The sequence below is a fragment of the Ursus arctos genome, unplaced genomic scaffold (genome assembly GCF_023065955.2).
Source record: "Ursus arctos isolate Adak ecotype North America unplaced genomic scaffold, UrsArc2.0 scaffold_11, whole genome shotgun sequence".
Classification (NCBI taxonomy): Eukaryota; Metazoa; Chordata; class Mammalia; order Carnivora; family Ursidae; genus Ursus; species Ursus arctos.
The window spans coordinates 15,776,006-15,801,572 of NW_026622775.1; the positions used below are offsets into that span (position 1 = coordinate 15,776,006).

At 34.0% G+C, this 25,567-nt stretch overlaps 1 protein-coding gene across 17 annotated transcripts in view; it reads left to right on the plus strand.

Annotated features, from left to right (window-relative positions):
• BLTP1 (bridge-like lipid transfer protein family member 1) overlaps window positions 1-25,567 on the plus strand; it is a 195,615-nt gene that overhangs the window by 79,177 nt on the left and 90,871 nt on the right. For all 17 annotated transcript variants that reach the window (XM_057310047.1, XM_044384298.3, XM_044384302.3 and 14 more), the window contains 14 exons: window positions 765-884; window positions 1,786-2,066; window positions 6,828-7,078; window positions 9,727-9,985; window positions 11,646-12,483; window positions 13,919-13,989; window positions 16,073-16,246; window positions 16,720-16,840; window positions 17,855-18,001; window positions 18,395-18,522; window positions 18,856-19,055; window positions 21,471-21,668; window positions 22,368-22,579; window positions 25,301-25,452. In XM_057310047.1, the coding sequence (XP_057166030.1) occupies window positions 765-884; window positions 1,786-2,066; window positions 6,828-7,078; window positions 9,727-9,985; window positions 11,646-12,483; window positions 13,919-13,989; window positions 16,073-16,246; window positions 16,720-16,840; window positions 17,855-18,001; window positions 18,395-18,522; window positions 18,856-19,055; window positions 21,471-21,668; window positions 22,368-22,579; window positions 25,301-25,452 (3,152 nt within the window). The remainder of the gene's footprint in view (window positions 1-764; window positions 885-1,785; window positions 2,067-6,827; window positions 7,079-9,726; window positions 9,986-11,645; window positions 12,484-13,918; window positions 13,990-16,072; window positions 16,247-16,719; window positions 16,841-17,854; window positions 18,002-18,394; window positions 18,523-18,855; window positions 19,056-21,470; window positions 21,669-22,367; window positions 22,580-25,300; window positions 25,453-25,567) is intronic.

Consider the following 25,567-nt stretch of genomic DNA (forward strand, 5'->3'; position numbering starts at 1 on the left):
TGTGTTTTGGATTTTAGCCAGAAAAAATTCTTTTGACTTGCTTTATTGTGATATTTGGTTTATTGCGGGTGGTCTGGAATGGAACCCGCAATATCTCCATGGTATGCCTATTATTATAGAACACTGAGTATAATGCAAGACACCTGTGTCTAGTCCTGGCTGCGCCACTAATGAACAATTGCATGCTATTGAGCCAATAATTTATACTCAGGGCTGCCATTTCCCCAAGAAGTTCATCGAAGTAGGTGAAGTGTGTTTTCTTCCAACCTAACCATAACCAAATCTGTTTCTGGAATAAAACAATATTAAATTTGTATGGATTGTCCTTAGCTATCATGATAAAATTTATAGTTGCTATATTTGTAAAAACAAGTGTGTGTGTTTGTGTATTATAGAGTACTCATAAGAAAATCTTACAACTTTAAACTCCTGTATAGTTCCTAATAATCCTGTGACACTCTTTACTTACCAGTTTACTTTGACTATTCTTTGTGAGTTTTAGTAACAAGTTATATATTCTATCAATTTAGACTTGCTTCTTTCCCCTTTTGAATGAAAATGGTACATCCTCACTTATGATTAGTTTCTAATCAGGAAGACTTCATTTACTGATAATTTCATTTTTCATCATAAAAAATGAGATTAAATTGGCTTTTTAAAAAAACACGCATGTAACCAAATTTGTATTTAAATCAGCAGACGTTAAGTATCAAAATGGTGAATTGATGGTGAGGAATTAAATGTTCAATTATTTTTCTTTTTAGTTGAGTTGTATTCCTGGGCCTTGTCCAACTTCAGATGATTTGAAATATACTATGACTCGTTTAGCAGTAGATGGAGCAGATATTTATATTGTGGAGCATGGCTGTGCTACAAATCTAAAGGTACACTTTTGTCTGTTTCTTGGCCAGTGTAGTTCTTTTTCCTTTCTACCACACCAAACTTCCATTTCTTTCTTTCTCTTTTTTTTAAGATTTATTTATTTTAGAGAGACCACCGTGAGCCGGGACAGGGGGGAGGGGCAGAGGGAGAGCAGGAGAGAAGCAGACTCCCCGCTGAGCATGGAGCCAGACATGGAGCTCTGTCTCAGGACTCTGAGATCATGACCTGAGCTGAAATCAAGAGTCATTTGCTTAACTGACTGAGCCATCCAGGCGCCCCAAAACCTCCATTTCTTGAGATAGAACACACATTTATAGTTTGCTATCTCACAGAATATTACAGAATTCCAGGAGATGGCTTTCTGTTTTTGGCTCGGCCATGTTGTCTTCTAGTCTGTTTCTTAAGGCATGCTTTCACTACTATTTTACTCTAAGTGAATTATCATTAACTTTGCTTTATGGCAGGGATGTAAACTTGGAGGTTGCTTTTATGGCAGGGATTAAATTGGTAGTGTTCTTAAAAGATTTGATTGTGAATGCCTTTAGGTTTTGTACATTTATATCCTGCCTGGCTCCTGAAAACATTTGTTTGCCACCTGTGCTTTGTGGGTTACTGCTTAAAATTAAGCCTTGTTAAGAGTCTGTGATTTTATTACTTACTACCATCATTTCTTTCCTCCTCCTCTTGTTTTCTTTTCGACTTGTGTTCTTTTCCTTTTATCCTCTTTTTTATTAATTGAATGTCTACTTTTATTCTGTTGCATTTATCTTTTCTATTTCCCTTTTTTCTCTTTTCCCTTCTTCTTTCATGCAATTTGAAATAAATATCTATTCTGTCGTTTAATTTAAGTTGCTTAAGAATACAGAAACTACAGTTTTATTTCCTTTTCTTCATTCTATTTAGATGGGTGCAGTTCGAGTTGCAAACTGTAATCTCCACAATCAGTCGGTTGGGGAAGGAATAAGTGCTGCAATTCAGGATTTTCAAGTGAGACAGTACATTGAACAATTAAATAATTCCAGAGTTGGACTTCAGCCTGCAGTACTACGGAGGGCCTATTGGCTTGAGGCAGGGTCAGCCAACTTAGGACTCATTACTGTTGATATTGCATTAGCTGCTGATCATCATTCTAAACATGAGGCTCAAAGACATTTCTTAGAAACTCATGATGTCAGAACTAAGAGGTAAGTGAAATTTAAGGAAGTTAATAGTCCCAAGTTCAGATGAAGATTACCTTTTATTATAGAAGAAATTCTACTGTTAGGAATAGGAACGTTTTACATAAAGACTAAATATGATTGTGTTAGGTACACCTCCGTGACTGTATAAGAACCTGATATTTAAGTAAATATGTTGTTTATCTCATCTCTGGTAATGGTGTGGTTGATGGAAATAACACTGTTTTTTAATGTGTTTCTAAGCCCATACAATGTGTATTAGCAGTGAAATGAGTTTAAATTACTAGATCCCAAATAACATTTTATGGAGCACTACCGTACCCTTTCTCTCTCACCAGAGCCTTCTACTTCCATTTCATCATTTCTAGAAAACATCATTGCTATCACCATGTACTCTACAAAACTCTTCCTTTTGTGGGCTCTTACAACTGCAGGGGAAACTAAGGGAATCTAATCCTCAAGAAACGATCATTAAGAAATAATTGTATCTGCCATTTAAAAAGTTGCCAAAGCCTCTTACTGAATCATGTCCTTTTAAAATGCCAGTATACTTTTTCCATCCCCATCTACCCCATTATAAAGTAAATATGAGCTTATTTTAAAAGTAGAGAAAACTATTATGAAATAAAGGAAAATAATTACCATAACCTTACCACACTGAATTTGTCATATTTCTTCCCCATATTTTTAATGTATCTTTCTTATACTTGAAATCATTGTGTATTTATAAATTCTGCATGTTTGTGTTAAACTTAATATCCTAAGCATCTGCCCATATGACTGAAAATTTTATAAAGTTCCTTTCAAACAAATGATAATACACCATCAAAAAGAGATATTTTACTTTATTTAGCCATTGCCCTTATGTATTAAACACGTAGATAAGTGTTTCTAAATTTCTCATTATAAGTAATGGAAGAGGAACATTTTTTGCACAGAAAATCTTTTCCTACATGTTCTTTAAATTCCCTTTAAGTAGTTTCCTTAGAAGGGGGGGGTGTGACTGTGCTAAAAACTGAGCCTTTTGATATGCATTCCCAAATTCCCAGAAACATTATTTCACTTTATATGCCCAATGGCTTTTTAGGAGAGTCTGTGTCTCACTGCATCTTTGCTACCCTTTATGTGTTTTATATAACTGAAAGATGATATTTCTGTTTTATTTTGCATTTCTTTATTTCTGGGATTAATACTTTTTTTCATGTATTTACTGGTGGTTTTTATTTCCTCATTTGTAATTTGCATATTATTATTCTATGTATATTTATTTATTGGCATATTGGTGTATTTCTTACCAATTCTTAAGAGCTCTATATAGATTACATCCTTTTAGTAGTCCCTGTTGCTAATATTTTACAATTTGTTTCATTTTTAAATTTTTTTTAGTCTTATGTACAGACTTTAATTTTTGTGTATTCAAATATATCAGTTTTTAACCTTTGTAATTTCTTGTACTAAGTGAGAAAATATTTCTTTTGGTAGTAATCACATAGCATCTGTATTTTCTTATTTCTTTTTCTATTCCCTTTTTTTTCTTTACATAAAACTCTTGCTTTTTTGTTTTTTTATGGTTTTTTAGAGAGAGAACGAGAGAGTGCATGCATGTGCACACATGGGGGGGGGGGCAGGGGCAGAGAATCTTAAGCAGGCTCCATGCTCAGCACAGAGCCCAATGGGGAGCTTGATCTTATGACCCTAAGATCGTGACCTAAGCTGAAATCAAGAGTCGGATGCTTAACCGATTGAGCCACCCAGGTGCCCCACTATCTGGATTTTGTATAGTGTGTTTGTATAAATCCAGCCAAACGTGTAAATAGATTTTTTGCAAATATGTATTCAAATACAGAGGTAAAAATTTGTACCTAATACACATTTATTTTTCCATTTCATCACAAACGTTCAGGTATTTTTATCTGTTAATTTCCCAAAAGAACTATTATTCTAGTTTTTAAAAATTCTGAGTTTTTTTTACTGAGATTACATTAATCTTTTAAGTTACTTTAAGATCCTGACATCTTGTAAATCTGAGTATGGAAGCGGGTGTGTGGAGAATGATGTTTTAAAAAAAACTTTGGTTTCTTTGTTAATTATTGTTCAGGAAGCCAGTTACTATGAACAAAGTGTCTGGGTCCAGTTAATTGGTCAGATGGTAGAACAAGGTGCTAATGAAGTGAAGGAAATGGCACCACATGATTCAAGTTCCAGGTGTTCAAGTAAATCCAAACATTTAGATTGGTTTCAGTGCTCCGTTTTGTTAATAATTGTGAAGAGTGGGATTTTATCCTACTTGCAAGCTAACAAGTTAGCCTGCCACAGTTTCATGGGTGCTGCTGGAAGACACAAGACTCCAATAAAGACAAGGGACTTTATTACAACAAAAGCACAAACCAGAGTCATATGTGTTTGTATTGGTTCCCTGTGCCCTCCAAGTAGGGTTGCCAGATGCAATATAGGATGCCTAGTTAAATTTAAATTTCAGATAAACAACAAATAACTTTCTAGTATAGGTGTGTCATATTGTCCCATACATTGCATAGGACAAACTTATTTTTATTTGCTATATCTGGTACCCCTATTCATGAATCCTTTGGAGGTGACACAAAAAGTCCACGAAGGGATGTCTACACACAGTGGGATGCATTATAGAAGAGGAATATTGAACTTAAGGATCCTACCACTTTTAGAGTAAGTGGAAGCAAACCTGCGCTTTTCCAGGGTGAGACATTACCTCGTCTCTTTAGGTTGTTTACTGCCAATACAATCCCAAGCAGTGGCCTGGTCAGGACTTTGCATTCTTGGCACACCCAGCAAGAACAGGTAGGGATGTTTAGGGCATATTGGGAATTGCCTCTCCCAATGTGGGAACTCATTGACCTTTAGCTTTGGTTGCCTTTGTGCATATTTGATTCCCAGGAGTTTATATATATATAACTGGAAAAGTTACTGGACACACAGGTCATTAGTTTCTTTAGATTAGTGTTTTTGAAAAGTATGGTTCCCAAACCACCACCACCAGTGGTGAGTTTTTTTCCACCCTCCTTGGAACTTGTTAGAAATTTACATAGTCAGGTCTTACTAGACCTCAGTCAGAAGCTCTGGGGGTGCAGCCCTGCTCTCCATAGTGTAATAAGCCCTCTAGGTGATTCTAATGCAAGCTAAAGTTGAGAACTAGTGCATTGGATTGTAATGAAGGTAGGGAAGGGAGCTTACATTTGTTGTACAACTTCTATATTCTAGATTTTATATCAGGTGCTTTACATCTAATCTTCAAAACAGTCTTAGTAGGTTTATCAGAGCACTTTTACAGTTGAGGAAACTGAAGCTCAGAAATGTTAACTAACTTGACCAGGGTCCTAGAGTTATTAAGTGGCACAGCTGGAATTTGAACCCATGTCTAGATGAATGCAAGCCCATGCATTTTACTAAGCTTTTTGCTACACAAATGAGCTAAAAAAGCGTGTGGAATATACAAGGTCTTTTATTTTGATCGCGCTTACAATAGTTTGCTGAGTGACTGAATCTGAATACTTTAAAATAGAGAAGTGATTTGAATTTGATAACATTTAACTGAAATAATATGTCAGATTCTCACTAATCCTAAGGTTTTCTCACATATTTTTCCTTTTGTTCTCTAGACTGATGTTTCACTTCTGCCTTGATACATTTCATCTCATCTTTCACATCTCAAATATTACTTTTTGAAAGATTCCTTCTGTTTCCCTTGTCACAACACCTTGATTTTTTTCTTTTGTTTTGTTTTTACATCATAGCACTCTGTATAATCTATCATTAGATATTTTGTTTGTGGCTTGTCTTTGCCTCTGTACTCTGAACTTCATATGGATAAGACTATGTCTGTTGGTTTCACCTAGCACAATAATAGGCACATATAAATATATGTAAGAAATATAAATGAGTGAATGTAAAATGAAAATGATAATACCTGTTCTGTTTTCCTTGGGGGCCCTAAGGATCCAATGAGATAATGCATGTAAAAATACTTAGAAAAACATACTATTAATAGAAGGTGATTTTATTATTTAAGGTTAAAAAAAGAGGAATAAAGACATATCTCCCATATTTGTATTATATAATATTTTTTTAAGAAAGTAGGAGAGTAAATATATACTGACAGGCTTTTGTGTGGATCATTCACAGAACCTAAAGAATTTTACACACATTTTCTCCCATTGTCCTAATTCTTAATACTTCGTTCAGAGTCCTTATTACAAAATTATTACAGTTTTTTCCTCTAATATATATAGAATGCATTATTTTCGTTTTATTGAGAAATAAATTTCTTATTCGCGCCACATTTATAGTATTTTGGTGCATTTGCCATATGAAATAGGCTCTCAAATGCTAACGGTGATAAATTATCTATTTAGTATCTGTACCAATAGTTTTATCCATTTTTTACATTAATGTTTAAAATTTTTAGTCCTTTTGAGAATGTTTACTACTGTTTTTAAATCGGATTTAAATGCCTGATCTTTATATTTGCTGCTTTTTAGTTCTTTTTTTTTTATGTATGCTGTATCTCTCTCTCTATTCCTACTTATTTTCATCTCACCATGGTGAGACTATTTTTTTTTAAGAAACACAAAATGGTTAGACATTCCACAGTAAAATAAGCTTTTGTGTTTACGTTGTCTTTTAAAAATATTAACAATTAACTTATTTTTAATTAATTACCTGCCAAAAAGTTTATTTCCTAATGAGTTTTTGTTATGTTGTTGCTTTTGTTTTGTTTTGGGTTCTGTTTAGGTTGTGGTTTTTGTGGCCAGATGATACCCTGAAGAATAAGAGGTGTAGGAACAAGTGTGGTTGTCTCGGTGGCTGCAGATTCTTTGGTGGCACAGTAACTGGCCTAGATTTCTTCAAACTTGAAGAGTTGACACCTTCCAGTAGTTCTGCATTTTCAAGCACGAGTGCAGAGTCTGATATGTATTATGGACAGTCTCTGCTCCAGCCTGGAGAATGGATTATTACTAAAGAAATTCCCAAAATTGTAGATGGTAATGTGTTATTTTGTTACTTGTACTAATCTTTTTTGTCTTTATTCTTATGCCATTGTGAGAGAAGTTCAGTGTTAACTTTGTTCAACTCAATTTTTTGAGCGGACTCATAGGTAGGATTCAGTATAATCTTCCTTTGTTTTGCAGGTGATTTAACTAAAGCCAGAGAAGACTAGTGAGTTTTTTACAGTTACACAAGGCAAAAGCAGGTCTATCCTTCAGATCTATTGACATTGGTGATTTTCCTAGCCAAGCTTATTCTGAGATTTCTTTATATATCTTTATTTTCCTAGACCTCAGCTTCCAGAGATTTACTTAAGAATAGCTATGCTTCAAGGTAACAGTTGTTTTACCAGTTTACTTTTATAGGAAAACTTATCAATAGTAATATTTATACTGTTGGCCCTCGTATTACCAACTATTTTGCAGGATATTCTTATCACTAAAATTGAACATTCAAGAAGAGAAATGTTACCTTTCCTTAGACCCTGTAGGATAACTTTGCTATACACAAGTGTGGTATGAGCAGTAAATGGTGGCTTTAAGTATACTAGATTTAGATTTTCTAGTGTCTTTTCTCTGAAGATTCAGAAGTGTATTTTCCTTTGGGTTTTTTAGTTGTATGGTCCTACAATTAAGTGCAGCATTTACTGCTGAAGTTGTCATGCTGTCAAGAAGTGAAATGTGGAAAAGTCTTGATATTTTACTAATGTTAGCCTTTTTCCCTTGATCTATTCGAAAACATTAATAACACTGCCTTTTGTCCATAGACAAAAAGGGAGGAAAGAAGAAGTTTTAACTTTAAAAGTTCATTGATTTCCCATGTGTAAGGAGCTCTTAGAAGAAAGAGCTGGACTACATATACCAAATTCTTGCTTTAATGATTTTTCACTAAATATTAATACATAAGTATGTAAATCTTATTTAAGGTTGTTTGACTTCAGCAGTTTTGCCTAGAATAAGAGTAGATTATCCTATAAAATCTGCAAACATCAAAAGTTCTTGAGTTTTAAAGGATAGGAAAGATGCTAAATAAAATTGATCATTTTTCTTACAATATTACGCTTACATTTGAATAAGTTTATTTTTAAAGGTTTTCACAGGCATTTTCTCATTTAATCTTTAAGCTACCATGTGAGTTCTATATTTTCCTTGTTTATAGTGAAGAAAGTGAGGCTCATCACTGAGATGGAGTTGCACAAAATCAGATGGCTAAGCAGAAGCTAGAGTCAGGGCCATCAGAGCCACTTCAGTGTTCTTTCTACTGTACTACAGCTGGCACTAATTATAAACACTGCTCGATTTTCTGATCTGCAGATCAAAGTTTAACCATCACAAAGGGAAGGAAGAAAATCTACAGGGAATTTACACATGGTGTAAAAGAGGGAAGAGAGCAAATTCTCTAACTGAACAAAGCAAAGCTCTTTATAACTCTTATAATATATAATAGAGATTGTATCTTGTATTGATTCTTTCAGGAGTGAGCTGTAATTCCCAAATCACTATGAGTTTGCTATAGAATTAACCCCTATATAAGTATCTGACTTCTGATTGTTGAGGTTTCTAGGAGCCAAGTATAGTTACACAGCGTTAGAATAGAATCAAGGAGAGCACATGGTAGAACACAGGATTTCCTTGGAAGGTCAGTGACTACTGGTTTCCTACCACTTAGATGTGAATGAAACCCATTTTTCTTCTGACATTTATTGTTCTGATTTTTCCATTTGTAGTAATAGAAGCGAATAATATTACTTATATTGTAAGTTCTTAAGTCTTCTTACCACTTAAATTCCATCTAGAACTGCAATCTGCTCGGAAAGGTGTTTTCTCCTACTAACAGGTTCCTCTTTCTTGGGTAACACAGTGATGTCTGGAGGAGAATAGAAACTGAGCAGGAGTTTTGTTTGTTTGTTTGTTTGTTCTTTTAAATCTAAGCAATTTAAGACTGTCATTTTCCTCACCCCCAATTTATATAACATGTCATAGGGCTCTTATAAAAGGCTAAGGTAATGTTCCACGTTGAAGAATATATGACAACTGAATGCAATAATATATGATCCTAGATTGAATCTTGTACTGGAAGGGGCACAGGTGCTTTAAAGGACATTATTGGGTCAATTGAGGAAATTGGAAAGCACATGGTAGATTGGATAACAGTTTTGTATAAATACTAAATTTACCAGGTCGATAATTATATAGTGATTATATATTATTCTTCAGAAATAAACACTTAATGATCTAGGATAAAAGGTCACTATGTCTGCAAATTACTCTCAATTCAAAAAATAATATGTATATATTATACATATTAGAGCAAATGTGGCAAAATGTTTAAAATAGGTAATTCTAAGTAAAAGATATATGGTGGCTTTGTATTATTCTTTAAAGTTTTCTGTAAGTTTGAAAATTTTGAAATGAAGTTTAAAAAAATAAGAAAAAATTCCCTGTCTATGGACTCTGGATTCATACGTAATGTAGATATCTTTCTATAGTGTTTGGCATATTGCTATGTGAAATTGGATATTTGTGCTTTTAGAAAATGATTATATTTATAAAAATAGGGAATTGGATTAAGTGCTCTTATTTTTGATAAATTGCTTTTGAAATTATTATGTTCATGTAACCTACTTTTTTGTTTGTTTATTCAGGTAATGCGAATGGCATGAAGAGGAAAGAATGGGAAAACAAATCAGTGGGAATAGAAGTAGAAAGAAAAACTCAGCACCTTAGTCTTCAAGTACCATTACGATCTCATAGCTCATCCTCTTCCTCAGAAGAGAACAGTAGTTCTAGTGCGGCACAGCCTTTATTGGCCGGAGAGAAGGAAAGTCCCTCTTCTGTTGCTGATGACCATTTGGTACAAAAAGAATTCTTGCATAGTGCAAAACGAGATGATGGCCAAGTAAGGTCAGTATTCAATTACATTTAGAAACTAGATTAGATTAGAAATTATAATAAGATTATAATTACTTAAAATTTTGGTAAAAAAACCTTTTTCCTCTCAACTCACCCACTATAGAAAATTCTTTTCTCCTCCTGAACATATTTTTAAATGTCCATTTGCTGTTGTCTTGCTAATTACAAAATTAACACATATATATTCGTTCCAGAAATAAGAAAATACAGAAAAATATAGTGAAAATAAATATTTCTTGCCATCCCACAGATACGAAAATTTTAGATTTTCCTCCAACCTCCTTGGCTGTTCCTTCTTATTCCTTATTTCCATGCCCTCCATTTTCTTCCCTCCATTTCTTCTTTTTCCTTTTTTTTTTTTTTAATGATTTTTTATTATATTATGTTAGTCACCATACAGTACATCCCCAGTTTCCGATGTAAGGCTCGATGATTCATTAGTTGTGTATAACACCCAGTGCACCATGCAATACGTGCCCTCCTTACTACCCATCACCAGCCTATCCCATTCCCCCACCCCCCTCCCCTCTGAGGCCCTCAGTTTGTTTCTCATAGTCCATAGTCTCTCATGTTTCATTCCCCCTTCTGATTACCCCCCCTTTCTTTATCCCTTTCTTCCCCTACTGATCATCCTAGTTCTTACGTTCCATAGATGAGAGAAATCATATGATAGCTGTCTTTCTCTGCTTGACTTATTTCACTTAGCATTATCTCCTCCAGTGCCGTCCATGTTGCAGCAAATGTTGAGAACTCGTTCTTTCTGATAGCTGAGTAATATTCCATTGTATATATGGACCACAACTTCTTAATCCAGTCATCTGTTGAAGGGCATCTCGGCTCCTTCCATGATTTAGCTATTGTGGACAATGCTGCTATGAACATTGGGGTGCATATGGCCCTTTTCTTCACTACGTCTGTATCTTTGGGGTCCATTTCTTCTTTTTCTTCCTCTTACAGCCTGCTATTTGTTAGATGTTCTGGATGCTCAGGACTCTGTTCTGTACCTTTATCCCCACTTACTCTCTACTGTTTCCCTAGACAATCTCAATAACTGTTTGGCTTCAATTATGATCTGTAGGCAACATCTTTTAAATGTAAAACTCTAGCCAAAACTTTCATCCCTATAGGCAGCTACCTTTTTGATATTTCTACTTGTATGTTTCATGGAGACCTCAAACTCAGCCTATAAATAGTGACCTTGTACCTCTCATGCTCAACTTGTTCTGCTTCAGTAAATGGCACTAGCATCAGTTGCTGAAGGTCATGATAGTGGGGCTATCTATAACTTCTTCCTCTCCTTCAATCCCTCTCATTTGATCAATGCCCTGGTATATTTTGTTGGACAAACTTTTAAAGGATATAAAAAAAAAAGTTATAAATACATTAGTGTCCACAAATTATGGACAGAAGATTATACTTTGGGTTTCAGTTTTTATTATGTTGTAAACTTCCTTAATTTTTTTTGGAACTACATGGGGTATGAACACATATTGTGCAGTTTTGTTACTTTGTTTAGATATTTCATTGTAAAATTTAGATTTTTCCTTTGTGAAATAAATGATTAAAACTATAAAGATTTTATAAGTACTTCTATTTATGCTTAAATTATACGGTGTACAGTAAATGGTAATAACTTTGCTTTCCATTTTAGTATTCCCACAGAAATTTCAGGAAACAGCCCCGTGTCTCCTAATACTCAGGAAAAGTCAGTAGGTCAATCTCCTTTGAGATCTCCCTTGAAACGACAAGCCTCTGTATGTTCTACTCGACTTGGGAGTACCAAGAGCCTTACTGCTGCTTTTTATGGAGACAAGCAGCCTGTTACAGTTGGAGTCCAGTTTAGTAGTGATGTCTCCCGAAGTGATGAGAATGTATTAGACTCACCAAAGCAGAGAAGAAGTTTTGGTTCATTCCCATACACACCATCAGCAGACTCCAATTCATTTCATCAATATCGGTCAATGGATTCCAGCATGTCAATGGCTGATAGTGAAGCCTACTTTTCTGCAGCTGAAGAATTTGAGCCCATTAGCAGTGATGAAGGTCCTGGAACTTATCCAGGTAGAAAAAAGAAGAAAAAGCAAGCACAGCAGATTGACTACAGTAGGGGTTCCATATATCACAGTGTGGAGGGACCACTTACTGGCCATGGAGAAAGCATTCAGGATCCCCGAACTCTGCCATTCAAAACTCATCCTTCCCAGGCTTCATTCGTTTCTGCATTAGGTGGAGAAGATGACGTTATAGAACATCCATATGTTGTAGAGGTTGAGAAAACAGTAGAGAGTGAACAGATTACTTCTCAACAACCTGTGATGAATTGTTATCAGACTTACCTTACTCAGTTCCAGGTAATTAATTGGTCAGTGAAGCACCCTACTAACAAAAGAACCTCTAAGTCCTCATTGCATCGTCCCCTGGATCTGGATACTCCAACCAGTGAAGAAAGTTCATCATCATTTGAACAGCTTTCTGTTCCAACTTTTAAGGTATAAACCAAATCATTAGTTTCCACTGACATGTTTACTTAGATAAATCCATTTTTAAGATGTTTCCAAAATTATTCTCTCAGTCATTTTAACTACCTCTGAAAGAAAGAATTTCTGAAGTTATACCTTCTTGTGTGACAATAAATCTCAGGGTTATTAATGAGTATTATATTTAAACATCTCAAATTGAGGAATAGTTTCAGACTTGAGTGTCACAGTGTTAATCAATTAACATATAGTCTCTGTCTACATTATGCTCTAAGATTAAGGTCCAGTCTCTGAATTCAAATTTTTGTGTGTCTTAAAAATAAAATTTTGAAATTGTTTTTAGTAGCTGGTGTTCTTTCTTCTTAATCTGTAACTGCTACTGTGCAAATCCAATTTCATGCACTTGACATTTGAGATCTTATAATTTAGCAGGAATTGGTTATTGTCCATTTCTGTAATGAATTCTGTAAATAGCTTTTTAAAGGAAAACTGAAAATACATCAAAATAAATTTAGTGATAATAGCCTAAATACGAAAGCTATTTTTATAAAATTATACATTTATAAGAGAATTTTTTATGATTTTAAAGAACAAAATTAAGCAGGTAAAATCTTATGGAACTGAATAACTGTGTGTGGGAATCTTATATGGTATATCCTTACTTAAACATACACACTTATTTAAAGTGTCTTAAATGTTAATTTATTCATTCTTAATTCAGATATTTATTATATACTATTGTGTGCCAGGCATTTGATATACAGTGATGAGGAAAACGGACATAGGATTTAGAGTTTAGGTGTGGGAGACAGACAGTTAATAGGTAAAACAGATAAGTATATGATTACAAGTTGAGAAGAGTCTTAGGAAGATAATCCAAAGATGCTAGGATAGAGAATAATGAGGGGTGGAGCTACCTATTTGTATTGATAAGAAAGGTCTATCTGAGGAGGTAATATTTAAACTGAAACTTAAAGTATGAGAAGAAATTGATGATGGGAAGACCTAGGTACAAGCAGGAGCCTTGCTAAAATTCTAAGGTGGGAAAGAAGTCAGTGCACATAAGTAAGTTAGCAGGGAGACTGCTCATTTTGAGGCTAGAGACCTAAATAAGGGCCAGATCATTAAGGACTTACAGACCATGGTATCAATAGTTAAAATTTCGTTGAAATTTCATTAGGAAACTTGTGAGAGCTTTAAGGAAATGTGATCTCATGTACTTTGGCTACCGAGTAGAATTGAGCTGTCATGACCTGAGCTGAAACCAGAGTTGGGCACTCAACTAATTGAGCCACCCAGGCACCTCTATCTTTTGAGTATTTTTATTGTACATATCAAAGTCATATTAACAAGGTAATCTGGATATTCACAAATACCAGTTGATAGCATAAAATTAGAGAACAAATAACATTAAGATTCTAGACTGTAATGTTTTATATTATTTTAGGTTATCAAACAGGGGCTCACAGCTAATTCTTTACTAGACAGAGGAATGCAACTTTCAGGATCAACTTCAAAGTAAGTAGAAGTTACATACTTTTTTTTTTTAATGTTATGTTAGTCACCATACAGCACATCATTAGTTTTTGATACACTTTTGAAATTTAAAGTCAGTCTTTCTTGATTATTAGGTATGTAGAGTTTATTCTGAGAAATAACCATTCTTTACTTGACTATAAACTTTATTATTTATTTATTTAAAAATTTTCCCTTCTAATTTAATTCTTTGACCCATGGCTTATTTAGAAATGCAGTATTTAATTTCCCCATATTTGAGAATTTTAAAAGTTATCATTTGTTTCTAATTTATAATTTCATTTTGTAATCACATAGTATGTTCTTTATGATTTTGATCTTTACATTTGTTGAGACTTGTTTTGTACCCCAGCTTGTAGTTGGTATTGGTGAGTGTTCCACGAGCAGGAGAAAGGAAAGTGTTTCCTGCAGTTGTTGGATGGAATAGTGTTCTACACATGGCAGAGTTGGTGGGTGGTGTTATCAAATCTCCCCTAAGCTTACTGGTTTGTTGTTCACCATTTCTATCAGTTGCTGGGAAAGTAGTTAAGTTTAGTTGAAGTTGTTAATTTATCTATTTCTGGCTTCAGTTCTATCAGGTTTTTAAAAATTTTTTTAAAAAGATTTTTAAATTTGTTCATTAGAGAGAGAAAGAGCATGAGCAGGGTGGAGGGTCAGAGGGAGAGGGAGAAGCAGACTCCCCACTGAACAGGGAACCAATGTGGGGCTCGATCCCAGGACCCAGGGATCAGGGACTTGAGCTGAAGGCAGATGCTTAACCAACTGAGCCACCCAGGTGCCCCTATCAGTTTTTCTTAACATATTTTGAAACTCTTAGTGGTTTTTACACAATGTTGTGTCTGCTTATATCCTTTTATCATTACTCAGATTTGCTCTTTAGCTCATGTCGTAATTCTTTTACGTCCACTTTGATATCTAGCCACTTCAGCTTCCTTAGGCTTAGTGATACATATGTATTCATGGAGTATCTTTTTCCATTATTATTTATTATTTTTACTTTCAACCTGTCTATAATATTTACACTTTAAATGCATTTCTTATAAACAGTAACTAGTTGGCTTTGCATTTTATTTCACTTTTTTTTCTTACAGCTTCTCATTTTTATTTATTCATTCTTAACAAATAACATTTCTTTTTTTTTTTTTTTAAGATTTTTAAAATTTGTTTATTTGACAGAGAGAGAGACAGCCAGAGAGAGAGGGAACACAAGCAGGGGGAGTGGGAGAGGAAGAAGCAGGCTCCCAGCAGAGGAGGCTGATGTGGGGCTCGATCCTAGGACTCTGGGATCACGCCCTGAGCCGAAGACAGACGCTTAATGACTGAGCCACCCAGGCGCCCCAACAAATAATATTTCATTGGCCCTCGTGTGGCAAGAATTGTCTAGGGCCTTGGGAAAATGAAAGAAAAATAAGATTAGTTCTGGAACACTTTTTTTTTTTAAAGATTTTATTTATTTATTTGACAGTGCGGGAGCACACAAGCAGGGGGTGCGGCTGGCAGAGGGAGAGGGAGAAACAGGCTCTGCACCGAGCAGGGAGCTTGATACGGGCCTCAGTCCCTGGGATCATGACCTGAGCCAAGGGCAGACGCTCAACCCACTGAGCCACCCAAGTACCCTGGAACATCTTTAAAAAATGAAATAATTACCATAAATAATTCAACTCTGTTGTCTGTCATGGTTTTGCCAACATTCATAAGCAGCCACTAGCATTTCTGTTGGACATAACGTGCAAACCATAGCTTGGCATATTGAAATTGGGAACTAACATGAATCCAGTATTGTAGTTTTCATATTTTGGAAAAGCCCCATCAAGTAAATATATCAACTTTTTTTTTCTTACTTTTTTCTTTTCTTACTTTCCTTACTTGTATTAACCATCTTCGATCAGCTTGCATTTTTGCAACTCATTTGTCTCTGCAAAGGATTTGGGACATAAAATATCTAGTCTGATTTCATGAAAATTTTAGCTGAAATAAATGTTTGGTCATTCATCTCAAGGAAACTCTAACTTCTGGTCTTCTTCATGGTCTTTTTAATATGGATTTTGCTTATTCAATTTTATAGTACACCATATACTCCTCTGGAAAAGAAAACTGTTGATAACACAGATGATGAAACATTGACAGAAGAGTGGACCCTGGATCAGCCAGTCTCTCAGACCAGGACCACAGCCATAGTTGAAGTAAAAGGGACTGTTGATATTGTTCTGACTCCCCTGGTGGCTGAAGCGTTAGACAGGTATTAATTTTGTTGAAAAATATGGTTTGTAACTACGATTTTATAAAATGATTCAGTATATGTGATATGATTAGTGTATGTGATATGTGTTCATGAAGAAGAAGGTTGATGATGGCTCTTTTGGTTGAACAAAGATGAAAGTATGTTTAAAAAGGCCTGTTATCATTTGTTACTTTTTCAGGATAAATAATTGCAATATTATAATAATTATATTGCATTATATTTTCCATTTTTTGCTTTGGGCTGATGAGCATAAAATGATCAAATACCCAGGAACTAATTATTATTTTTGATATTCTTACTACTACTTAATGAAGGAATAAAGGGGAAATAATAGATTTTTCTGTCCTGCAAGGGAGACAAAACTACCATGAATGAAATCTAGAATGGAACATAACGGAACAGTTTAGATAAACTAAGCCATAGTATTAAGTGATACTGAAGTTTTTCATTTACTGTTTTTCTTCCCTCAGGTATATTGAAGCAATGGTTCATTGTGCTAGTACTCGCCATCCAGCTGCAATTGTAGATGATCTCCATGCCAAAGTTCTCAGGGAGGCTGTCCAAAATAGCAAGACTACCTTCTCAGAAAATGTAAGAACTTTTTATTCAATGAGTTTAGCAAATTGAGTACTCTTCATGTATACATGATATCTGAACTTGAAAAAATACTGAGGTATTAAAATTTTATTAGCCATTTAAATTGGAATACATGGACATTTCTAAATAGTCTTTATATGTTATTGGCTCCTTAAGAGATACCATGTATAACTATACTATGGATTAAATAGCAATAAAATATTTATTAAATTTATAGCTTTATTTTTTTTCTTTTATTTCATAAGTTGCTTAATTGTAAGCATTTCCTAAAGAGCTTTGGTCCTAAATGAATGAGCATTCTTCAGGCTGGTACATTCATTTTCTAAGAAAGCAAAGCTGCATATTATTTTGACTTTTCTCTGTGATTAGATAATTTGTATCTTAATATTTTTGAGATTATTTTTGTTCATCTCAATGAATCAAGTCACCATCTCCTGGTGTGTGATAGTCTACTTATGCTGTAGTTCTAGCTATGGAGCCGGTTTCTTAGCAATCATACCCTGGTGCTCTTCTGGTGATTCTCCATTTGACTTTGAAATTTATCTGGGTCATGTTTGGGCTAGAGACCAGAGGCAAGGTAAAGTTAGGCTGACTATTTTTAATGATCCAACTATTCAAAACATTGGCATTTCATGTGATATAGCTAGCCAAGGTAGATGAGTACACATCAAAAGAAGTTTGAAAATATTCCCAGTCAACAAGGAGCCAATTATCAAATCCAAAATATGCCGTCAAATAAATATATTTTAGTGATTCTAAAATAATACCTATTGCCATTTTTTTCTGTTTCTCTATAGACTGGTTTCACTTTATTTTATATCACTTCTCTCAGCCCTGAATTTTTCCTAGCTTTTCAAGGTTTGGACTTGAAGAGTCTGGGTGCTAAACTGGATGGCAGCAGGCATATAGATGGGCATAAGGGAGCACAGTGAATAAGCAAGTTGCTGTTGGATGATGTGGAAATTATGAAAGTTCTGTGAAATAACAATTCAGCTTTAATCTCTTCAGCTATCTTCCAAACAAGATGTCAGAGGAACAAAAACTGAACATGCTACCATAGGAACGACTAACCAAGGACAAGCACAGACAAATCTTGTAATGAAGCAGGATAATGTAACAATTAAAGGTCTTCAGGCTAATGTTAGCATACCAAAGGTAACAATTTAATATTTTAAAAAGTTTTCTTGACAGAGGAGAACATTTTGGGGGTTTTTATCCTTTGTATTTACTAAACTGAATGGAGGTAGAATAGATTATAATATCAAAAGTATAAATCTTATTCCTTTGATGATCTAATGTAAAAAGTAATATAAATAGTATATATAAGTAGAATATTAGGTAGTATTTAGTAAAATATTCCACATCCATCCGGTAACAATTGAATTACGATTACTTTATGAGTCTATGTTTATAAGCTTTATCTTTATTACTCTTAGACACTTAGATATACCATTCCTAACAGTAGTTTTTCATTTTCCTGTATATCTTATGTTTAAGTGATAATATTTCACTTTTTATCTCTGAAATTTATGATGTTTTGTGTGTTAGGTAAACTTATGTTTGTTACAAGCCTCAGTGGAAGAATCTCCAAGTACAGCTCCTAGTAAAAGCGTGACTCATGTGTCTCTAGTCGCATTGTGTTTTGACAGAATTGCTACGCAAGTTCGTATGAACAGGTAAGAAGGATTTTATTAATTTGAACCATAATTTTCTTGTTGGATGTAAAAGCAAGCCATAACCATTTAAATACATTTCTGAAAATTCTAATGTTAAAACTCAAAATTGGTATTGGAATTTCAAATATCGCTATAGAATATTAACAAAGTAGGTTTTTAAAAGTTTGTACTGTTTTTACTCATACCATTTTTCAGTAAACACTGAAAAATTTATTAATATTGGTTTAATTTAAACAGTGGAATTTTTTAATAAAACTGCTTATTAAATGTTTTTACTGAACTATATTATTTAAATGTTAACCATCATACTTTTTTTTTTTCTTTTTCATAAAGAGGTGTGGTTGAAGAGACTTCAAATAATACAGAACCTGGTAGAACATCAAATTTTGATAGGTATGTCCATGCCACTAAGATGCAGCCTCAGTCATCTGGATCTCTCAGATCGAATGCTGGAGCAGAAAAAGGCAAAGAAATTGCAGCCAAGTTAAATATTCATCGAGTTCATGGGCAACTTAGGGGTCTTGATACAACAGGTAGGATTCTACAACAAATATTTTTTTCTTTGACATGGATAAATGTAAGAGGATTTTGCAAAAGGAAACATTTTTTTTTCAAGTATTGCTGCAATTTGAGTATTTCATAAGAGAAAGGTATTTTTTCATATATTGAACACATGGTATTTATTTATTTACTCACATTCTATGAGAATGGAAGGTAAACTTTGGGAGGAAAGTAAGTGGTATGGCCCAAATTAGGAACTGCTTCTATCTCCAGTTTTCTTTGTGGTATCTGCTTGCTTATTATAGAAGAGAGAGTATGATCTTTATTGTCTTTCTTGCTTTTTAAAATTGTTCTGTTGGCACAACTTCATTAAAAAGAATTAATTGCAGTATCAAAAGCAGATAGTCAAGTCTCCAAAATGTAGTAGCAGTTAGAATGATAGATCCGGCTATGCCTCTTAAAAGTCCCTGGTGAGGTGAAAGAGAAAACTAGAGATGTCACATATCCTTTCAATATTTTTGATGTAATTCAGTGCATTTAGAAGCTTAAATGATCTCAGACTGTCAGAAATTCAATCTAGAAAACATTGAGTTCGTTAGTCTTATTTGAGACAATTGCTATGCTAAAATCTACATGTGGGACAGGTGACCAATCCTGAATGAACAAATGATTACCTTGAATTTGCTCATTGTATCCTGTAGGCTCTGAAGATTCCATGATTCTTGTCTGTATTCTGGGTCTGTATAACTGTTGTGGCTTTCTCAAAGCTTATTTTACCATCCTTGTGTTTGAGAGCAAAGCATTTGACTTGAGGATTCCAAATAAAGAGACTTTTCTTGGCTACCTGAGATTATCGTCCTAAAGCTGGTATAAAATACAGTGGCTTGAATATAAAAAGACTTTTCTCAGCTCTGTAGTTTGCACTGGTAACCAGTTTGCACTTGCATAAGAGCATAAGAAGTAACTAAATAAAATTTTGAAAGGCACACCAAGCAGAAAAAAGTCATCAAAGACAAAACATTGTATAAAAATGCAGGGAAATATGTAATTATCTTTGCTTATATGTTCATAAGCTGTCTGTGAAAGGATTCTCAATCTAATGACGTTTGTTACCTATAGGGAGAGGAAGTGGATTCCTGGGTGTGGTGTCAGAGGCTTTTCATTGTATACCTTTCACACATTTTGGATCTTTGATCTATGCAGGTGTATTACTTAATTAAAAAGTTCAAATAAAATTTAAGTTTAGGGGCGCCTGGGTGGCACAGCGGTTAAGCGTCTGCCTTCAGCTCAGGGCGTGATCCCGGCGTTCTGGGATCGAGCCCCACATCAGGCTCCTCTGCTATGAGCCTGCTTCTTCCTCTCCCACTCCCCCTGCTTGTGTTCCCTCTCTCGCTGGCTGTCTCTATCTCTGTCGAATAAATAAAATCTTAAAAAAAAAAAAAATTTAAGTTTAATCCTCACCTTATATCATACATCAGAATAAGTTCATGGAATTAAAGGCAAATATAAAAAATAAATAATGAGAAAATCATAGAAAAATGTAAGTGAATATTTACTCTCTGATCAGGAAGATTTTTTAATCATAAATGTGAAATATAGTATTTTCATATGATGGTGTATTATAAAACTTAAAATAATATCTTTGAAGAATTTTTAATGCCCTCAGGAAATTATCATGGTTTACTGTTTCTTGAAATATGGGAACCAAAGCTGGTTTGTTTGTAAAATAATCTCTAAAAAGCTAGAAGGAAATTTAATTTGAATGTAAACAAGTTATCTCTGGGTGGTAAATTTACATTTTTTTAAATCTTTTTTTTGCTTTTCTGTATTTATTAGCTGAAATCAGAGAAAGAAATGAAAAAAAGTAAATAAAATACAAACTTTTCAGACATGCAGGATGTTAGTTTCCATATTGCATGTTGTAAGTGGTGGAGTTATGGCAATGTCTGCTATGAATTGTAATTATATAAAATGTGTTAGCATAAAGCAATCCTTTAGTAAAAGCTATAATTTTCTTATTTTCTAATGTTTTTCCTGTAGCTGGGTAATTAATTAAAATGATTTTTTATTTTGTAAGATGATGAGAAAGTATTTAAAAATAGTTTACCATGAAGCTGAATTATTCAGGAGCTTTTTTTACTTTAGATTTTTAGAGTACCCTATAATCTTTCAGAAATGAATTGATTCTGCCTCTGAGCAATTATTTCTTAATTTTGGAATCTTTTTTTTCTCCCTTTTATGTCAATGTGATTCTGGCACTTTTTAAATTGTTGGACTTTAGGCATTATTTTAGAAATTGGTTGCTTCATTTACTTTTCTTTTTGACAGAGTATTAAGTTATCTTTTTAAGACAGACACTGTGCCAAATGTTTACTTTCTCTCTTTTTTTTTTAAACAGAAACCTCTCTGTCTTTAAAAATGGTCATTTTCTTCTCTTTCGATAATAGATATTGGTACCTGTGCCATCACTGCTATTCCTTTTGAGAAGTCCAAAGTTTTATTTACTCTTGAAGAGTTGGATGAGTTTACTTTTGTGGATGAAACTGATCAGCAAGCTGTTCCAGATGTAACTCGAATAGGTCCCAGCCAAGAAAAATGGGGTTGGATAATGTTTGAATGTGGACTTGAAAATTTAACCATAAAAGGTAAGCATTTTTTTTTTTCATTTCTGCTTAAGTGAGGGATGAATTGGCCCCATGTTGCTGAAATGTTTTGAATAATTGTGACTTTGAATAACCTGAATCAGCATATTTAAGCAGAAAGTTGGGACCTGGGATTATTTACCAGGGTGGATGCCCCATCCCAATTGTGTGAGTGGGACTTTCCCTTCAATGTGTGATTCAAAACTAACAGAGCATATAGATATACAAAACATCACTGCCTGAACAAAAAAATCTGTGGTTCAGAAAAAAAATTTTGAATAAAATATAGAGCCACCCAGCTTTTGAAAGTTTGTGTCTTTGGAAACTGGATTTTTGATTAGTAGAGCTTTGCAGGATGAAAATACCGTAAATCCTTTATTCAGTGAGACAAACTGACTTACAGTTGTCTAACTTACAGTTATATACAGTTTTCTTTTACATTATTAATATATTAAAAAAAGGAAGGCTGAGGTGTATATAAGACTTTTAGGTTTAGTCATATATATAATAGTAATTGAGTATGTCTGTGATTCTTTACCTGATAATCCATTCTGACATAACTTTCATTGATAAGGGCCAAGTTTTGATGAGAAAAAAAGATCTTTATGAATTTTTATTTTTATTTTTTATCTTTATGGGTACCGTGAGTACAGTTTTGAGGTACCTACTGTTTTTAATAAATATATTCTTTCATTCTTATAGGAGGAAGACAGTCTGGTGCTGTTTTATATAATACTTTTGGAATTATGGGTAAAGCTAGTGTCACAGAAAGAGGTGGAGTGCTGACATCCAACAATTCTTCTGATTCTCCAACTGGCAGTGGCTATAATACTGATGTCTCTGATGATAATCTTCCTTGTGATAGAATAAGCCCTTCTTCAGACTTAAATGGAAATTCTGTTTCAGATGAACAAGTTGGTGAATTTTTAATGATAATAGTGCTTTGAAAAAATAACAAAACTACATACACAGTTCAAAGTTAATTTCTGGAATATATTTGCTTCTTTCAATATTTGGAATTTTACTTAAATCGTAGTCAAGATATTTTGGTGATTATACTATTACTAGAATATAATTTCTGAAGCATAGGTACCATACCATAGATATATTTATATCTATCATGGTACCTTGCTTTAACACCTTGCTCATATTGGGCACTTAATAATATTTGTTGAATTAATTAATAGAATTTCAGAAAAGTAGGCATTGTTTTATGTTGTTTCAAGGAGTATAGCAGAATTCATGTAAATACTTAGTTTTGTCACTGGTAGTATTTCATGTAAGTTCTAGATGTTTTTGTCAATATTCACCCATTTCAGCTAGAGTCCTGAAGGATACCTTATATGTAACTCATTTATTATCTTTATTATGGTAGAATGTCATGATGATTAATAAATAGCAATAATAAGAATATTCAGAATTCTAGATTACGGAAGAGTTGTACCACTAACTGATGGGTGCAAGTTTTTTCTTCTTCAAAGTTTCTTTGTCTATAATAGCATTATAAGGATACTGACCTTCTAGACTTATGAGGGTTGAAGGAGATAATACATCTGAAAGGCTTAACTCAGTGTCTAGCACATAGTAAGAATTTGGTAAATGTTGTTTTTAAACACATACATACACTTCTGATCATTTGGAAATTAGACCAATTGAAGACCATCTTTCTTTTAATTAAGAAATGTCATCGATATCCACCATTCATTGGCATAATCACCTCTGAACTTCAGGTTTCTGGTAATTTATTTTTTGAAATATTTATTTTTGTTTGACGTATAGTTCAAGAGTTTAATCACAATTTTCTTGTGAGGTCTTCGGATGTATTTGAGTGGTGGTTGGGGATTAGCACTTTAATTAAGGAAATTAAAAAATACAGTAGCTACTCACCAAAAGAGCTGGGAAAAGCCCAGCTGTTGTTTCTTTCTCCTTCTATCCCCCTGAAATACTTGACAGAAACTCAGGTGTCTTCCTTGATCTCTCTGATCCTCCTGTTTTTGCTGAATGTCCCTTAATTTTGTAACATTGCTTTCCTTGGATTCTCTGACTTTTCCTGGTCCATGTCCTAATTCAGTTCTTTGTCCTTAAATGTGGGTGTTCCCTCCATGTTCTGTTCTTGGCTACCTTCTTTTCTTTTCTTTCTTTTTTTTTTTGCTGTATGTCCACTCCCTGATTTATTTGATTTTGTCATTTTATAGTCCTCCATAATTTGATGACACTAACTCTTTCCCATCAGTTATGCTTTTAACACCAACATTTCAACTGAGGTCCAGAAGTGTATGCAGTGAGTGGCCTTTTAGCTATCATCATTTACACGTGCCATAGGTACCAAAAATTCAGTCAACCTAAATCCAACTTTATTATTGCTTTGCTTCATATATTATTATAATTAGTTGCTTATTATCTATAAGCCCCCTTCTCTCTTTAAAATTTTGAGTTCTTAAAGACTGTCTTCTCTGTCTTTTATATACCTTAGTGCCTAGCTCACAGCTTTGTCTGAAACCCACAGGTCATATGTATTTGAGAATGCAGATTTTACCTCTAACAGAAAGGTAATATGGTGTGTGTTTTGTATGTTACATAAACTCCTAGTGGAATCTGAGACAGCGCTCCATCTTGAAATATTTAAATACTTTTGCAGCACAACATTCATAAAAATTCCGAGTGGAATAAATAGCCTCTCATCAAATTCAGATCAGGTTTTAATGCCACATGTACACAAAAATATTTAGAGTTCTCAGAATGTTCTGAGTTTAGAGCTGCAGATAAAGAATGTGGACTTACAGTTGGTATCTGCTAGCTTCGAAATTCCTATTGCCTATAGTTCACATTGTTTTGTAGCACTTAGGATTCAAAGCTGTTTTGTGGATACTCTTCATTCCTTAATCATCCCACAAGAAAATGCCAGTCTTTTCTTCATCTTGACCAGTAATAGCTAAAAGTGAATTAGAGAGCTGTGAGGAGACATAACAGGCAGTAGACTTTTTTCTTTGTTTCTTTAATATTATGCTTACCTCCCTGCATTCTAGAGTGGTGATTATACATTAAAAAAAAAATACTATTTCTTAATACTGATTCAGATTGCTAGTATAATAATATAACTAATAATTTTTTTATTGTAGAGTGTTATTTCTTTGAACATGGACTACACTAGTATTTTTATGGCACTTTTTTTGGGAATTTGAAATATGTTGTTAAAATGGAATGGAAACCAGATTGTAGTAAGAAGCAGAAGACTGATTCTATCACTCATTCTCCTTAATAGTTGTATGACCTTGGACAAGTCACAAAACCTCTTTCTCTCACTTTCTTCATCTGGAAAAAGTAATGCTTAAACATCCCTAAACAAATGTAACTGAATGATGTGATCAGGAAAAACATTCAGTTCTAAGATCTGTGATTTATGGCTTACTACAATGCGCTGGTTTTTCAGACGGTGCTCCTTGGAGCTTCAAGGATCTATAGGTATTTCTCAGAATCAGGGTTAGGCTGAGCACGGTTGTGTTACCTGTTCATATAAAGGTGTCATCTGTAGAACTTGATTTGATGGGATGATTTTGTGCTTAAAACATTAACCTTGGCACTAGTGGTTTTAAGCAGCTATACATTATAAGTTTTTGGTTTTTTATTTTATGTAGGATGAAGGAGTTGAATCTGATGATTTGAAAAAAGATCTACCTCTAATGCCTCCACCTCCAGATTCATGTAGCATGAAGTTGACCATCAAGGAAATTTGGTTTAGTTTTGCAGCTCCCACCAATGTGAGATCTCCTACACATGCATTTTCTAGGTAAAAAGTTTGAAACATGTAATACTGTTCTTTGATTGTTCTTCATTTAAATAACATACAATTCTGTTTTTTAAATTACTCTTCGGATCTATCTAGCATTAGGGTTGCCACCTTC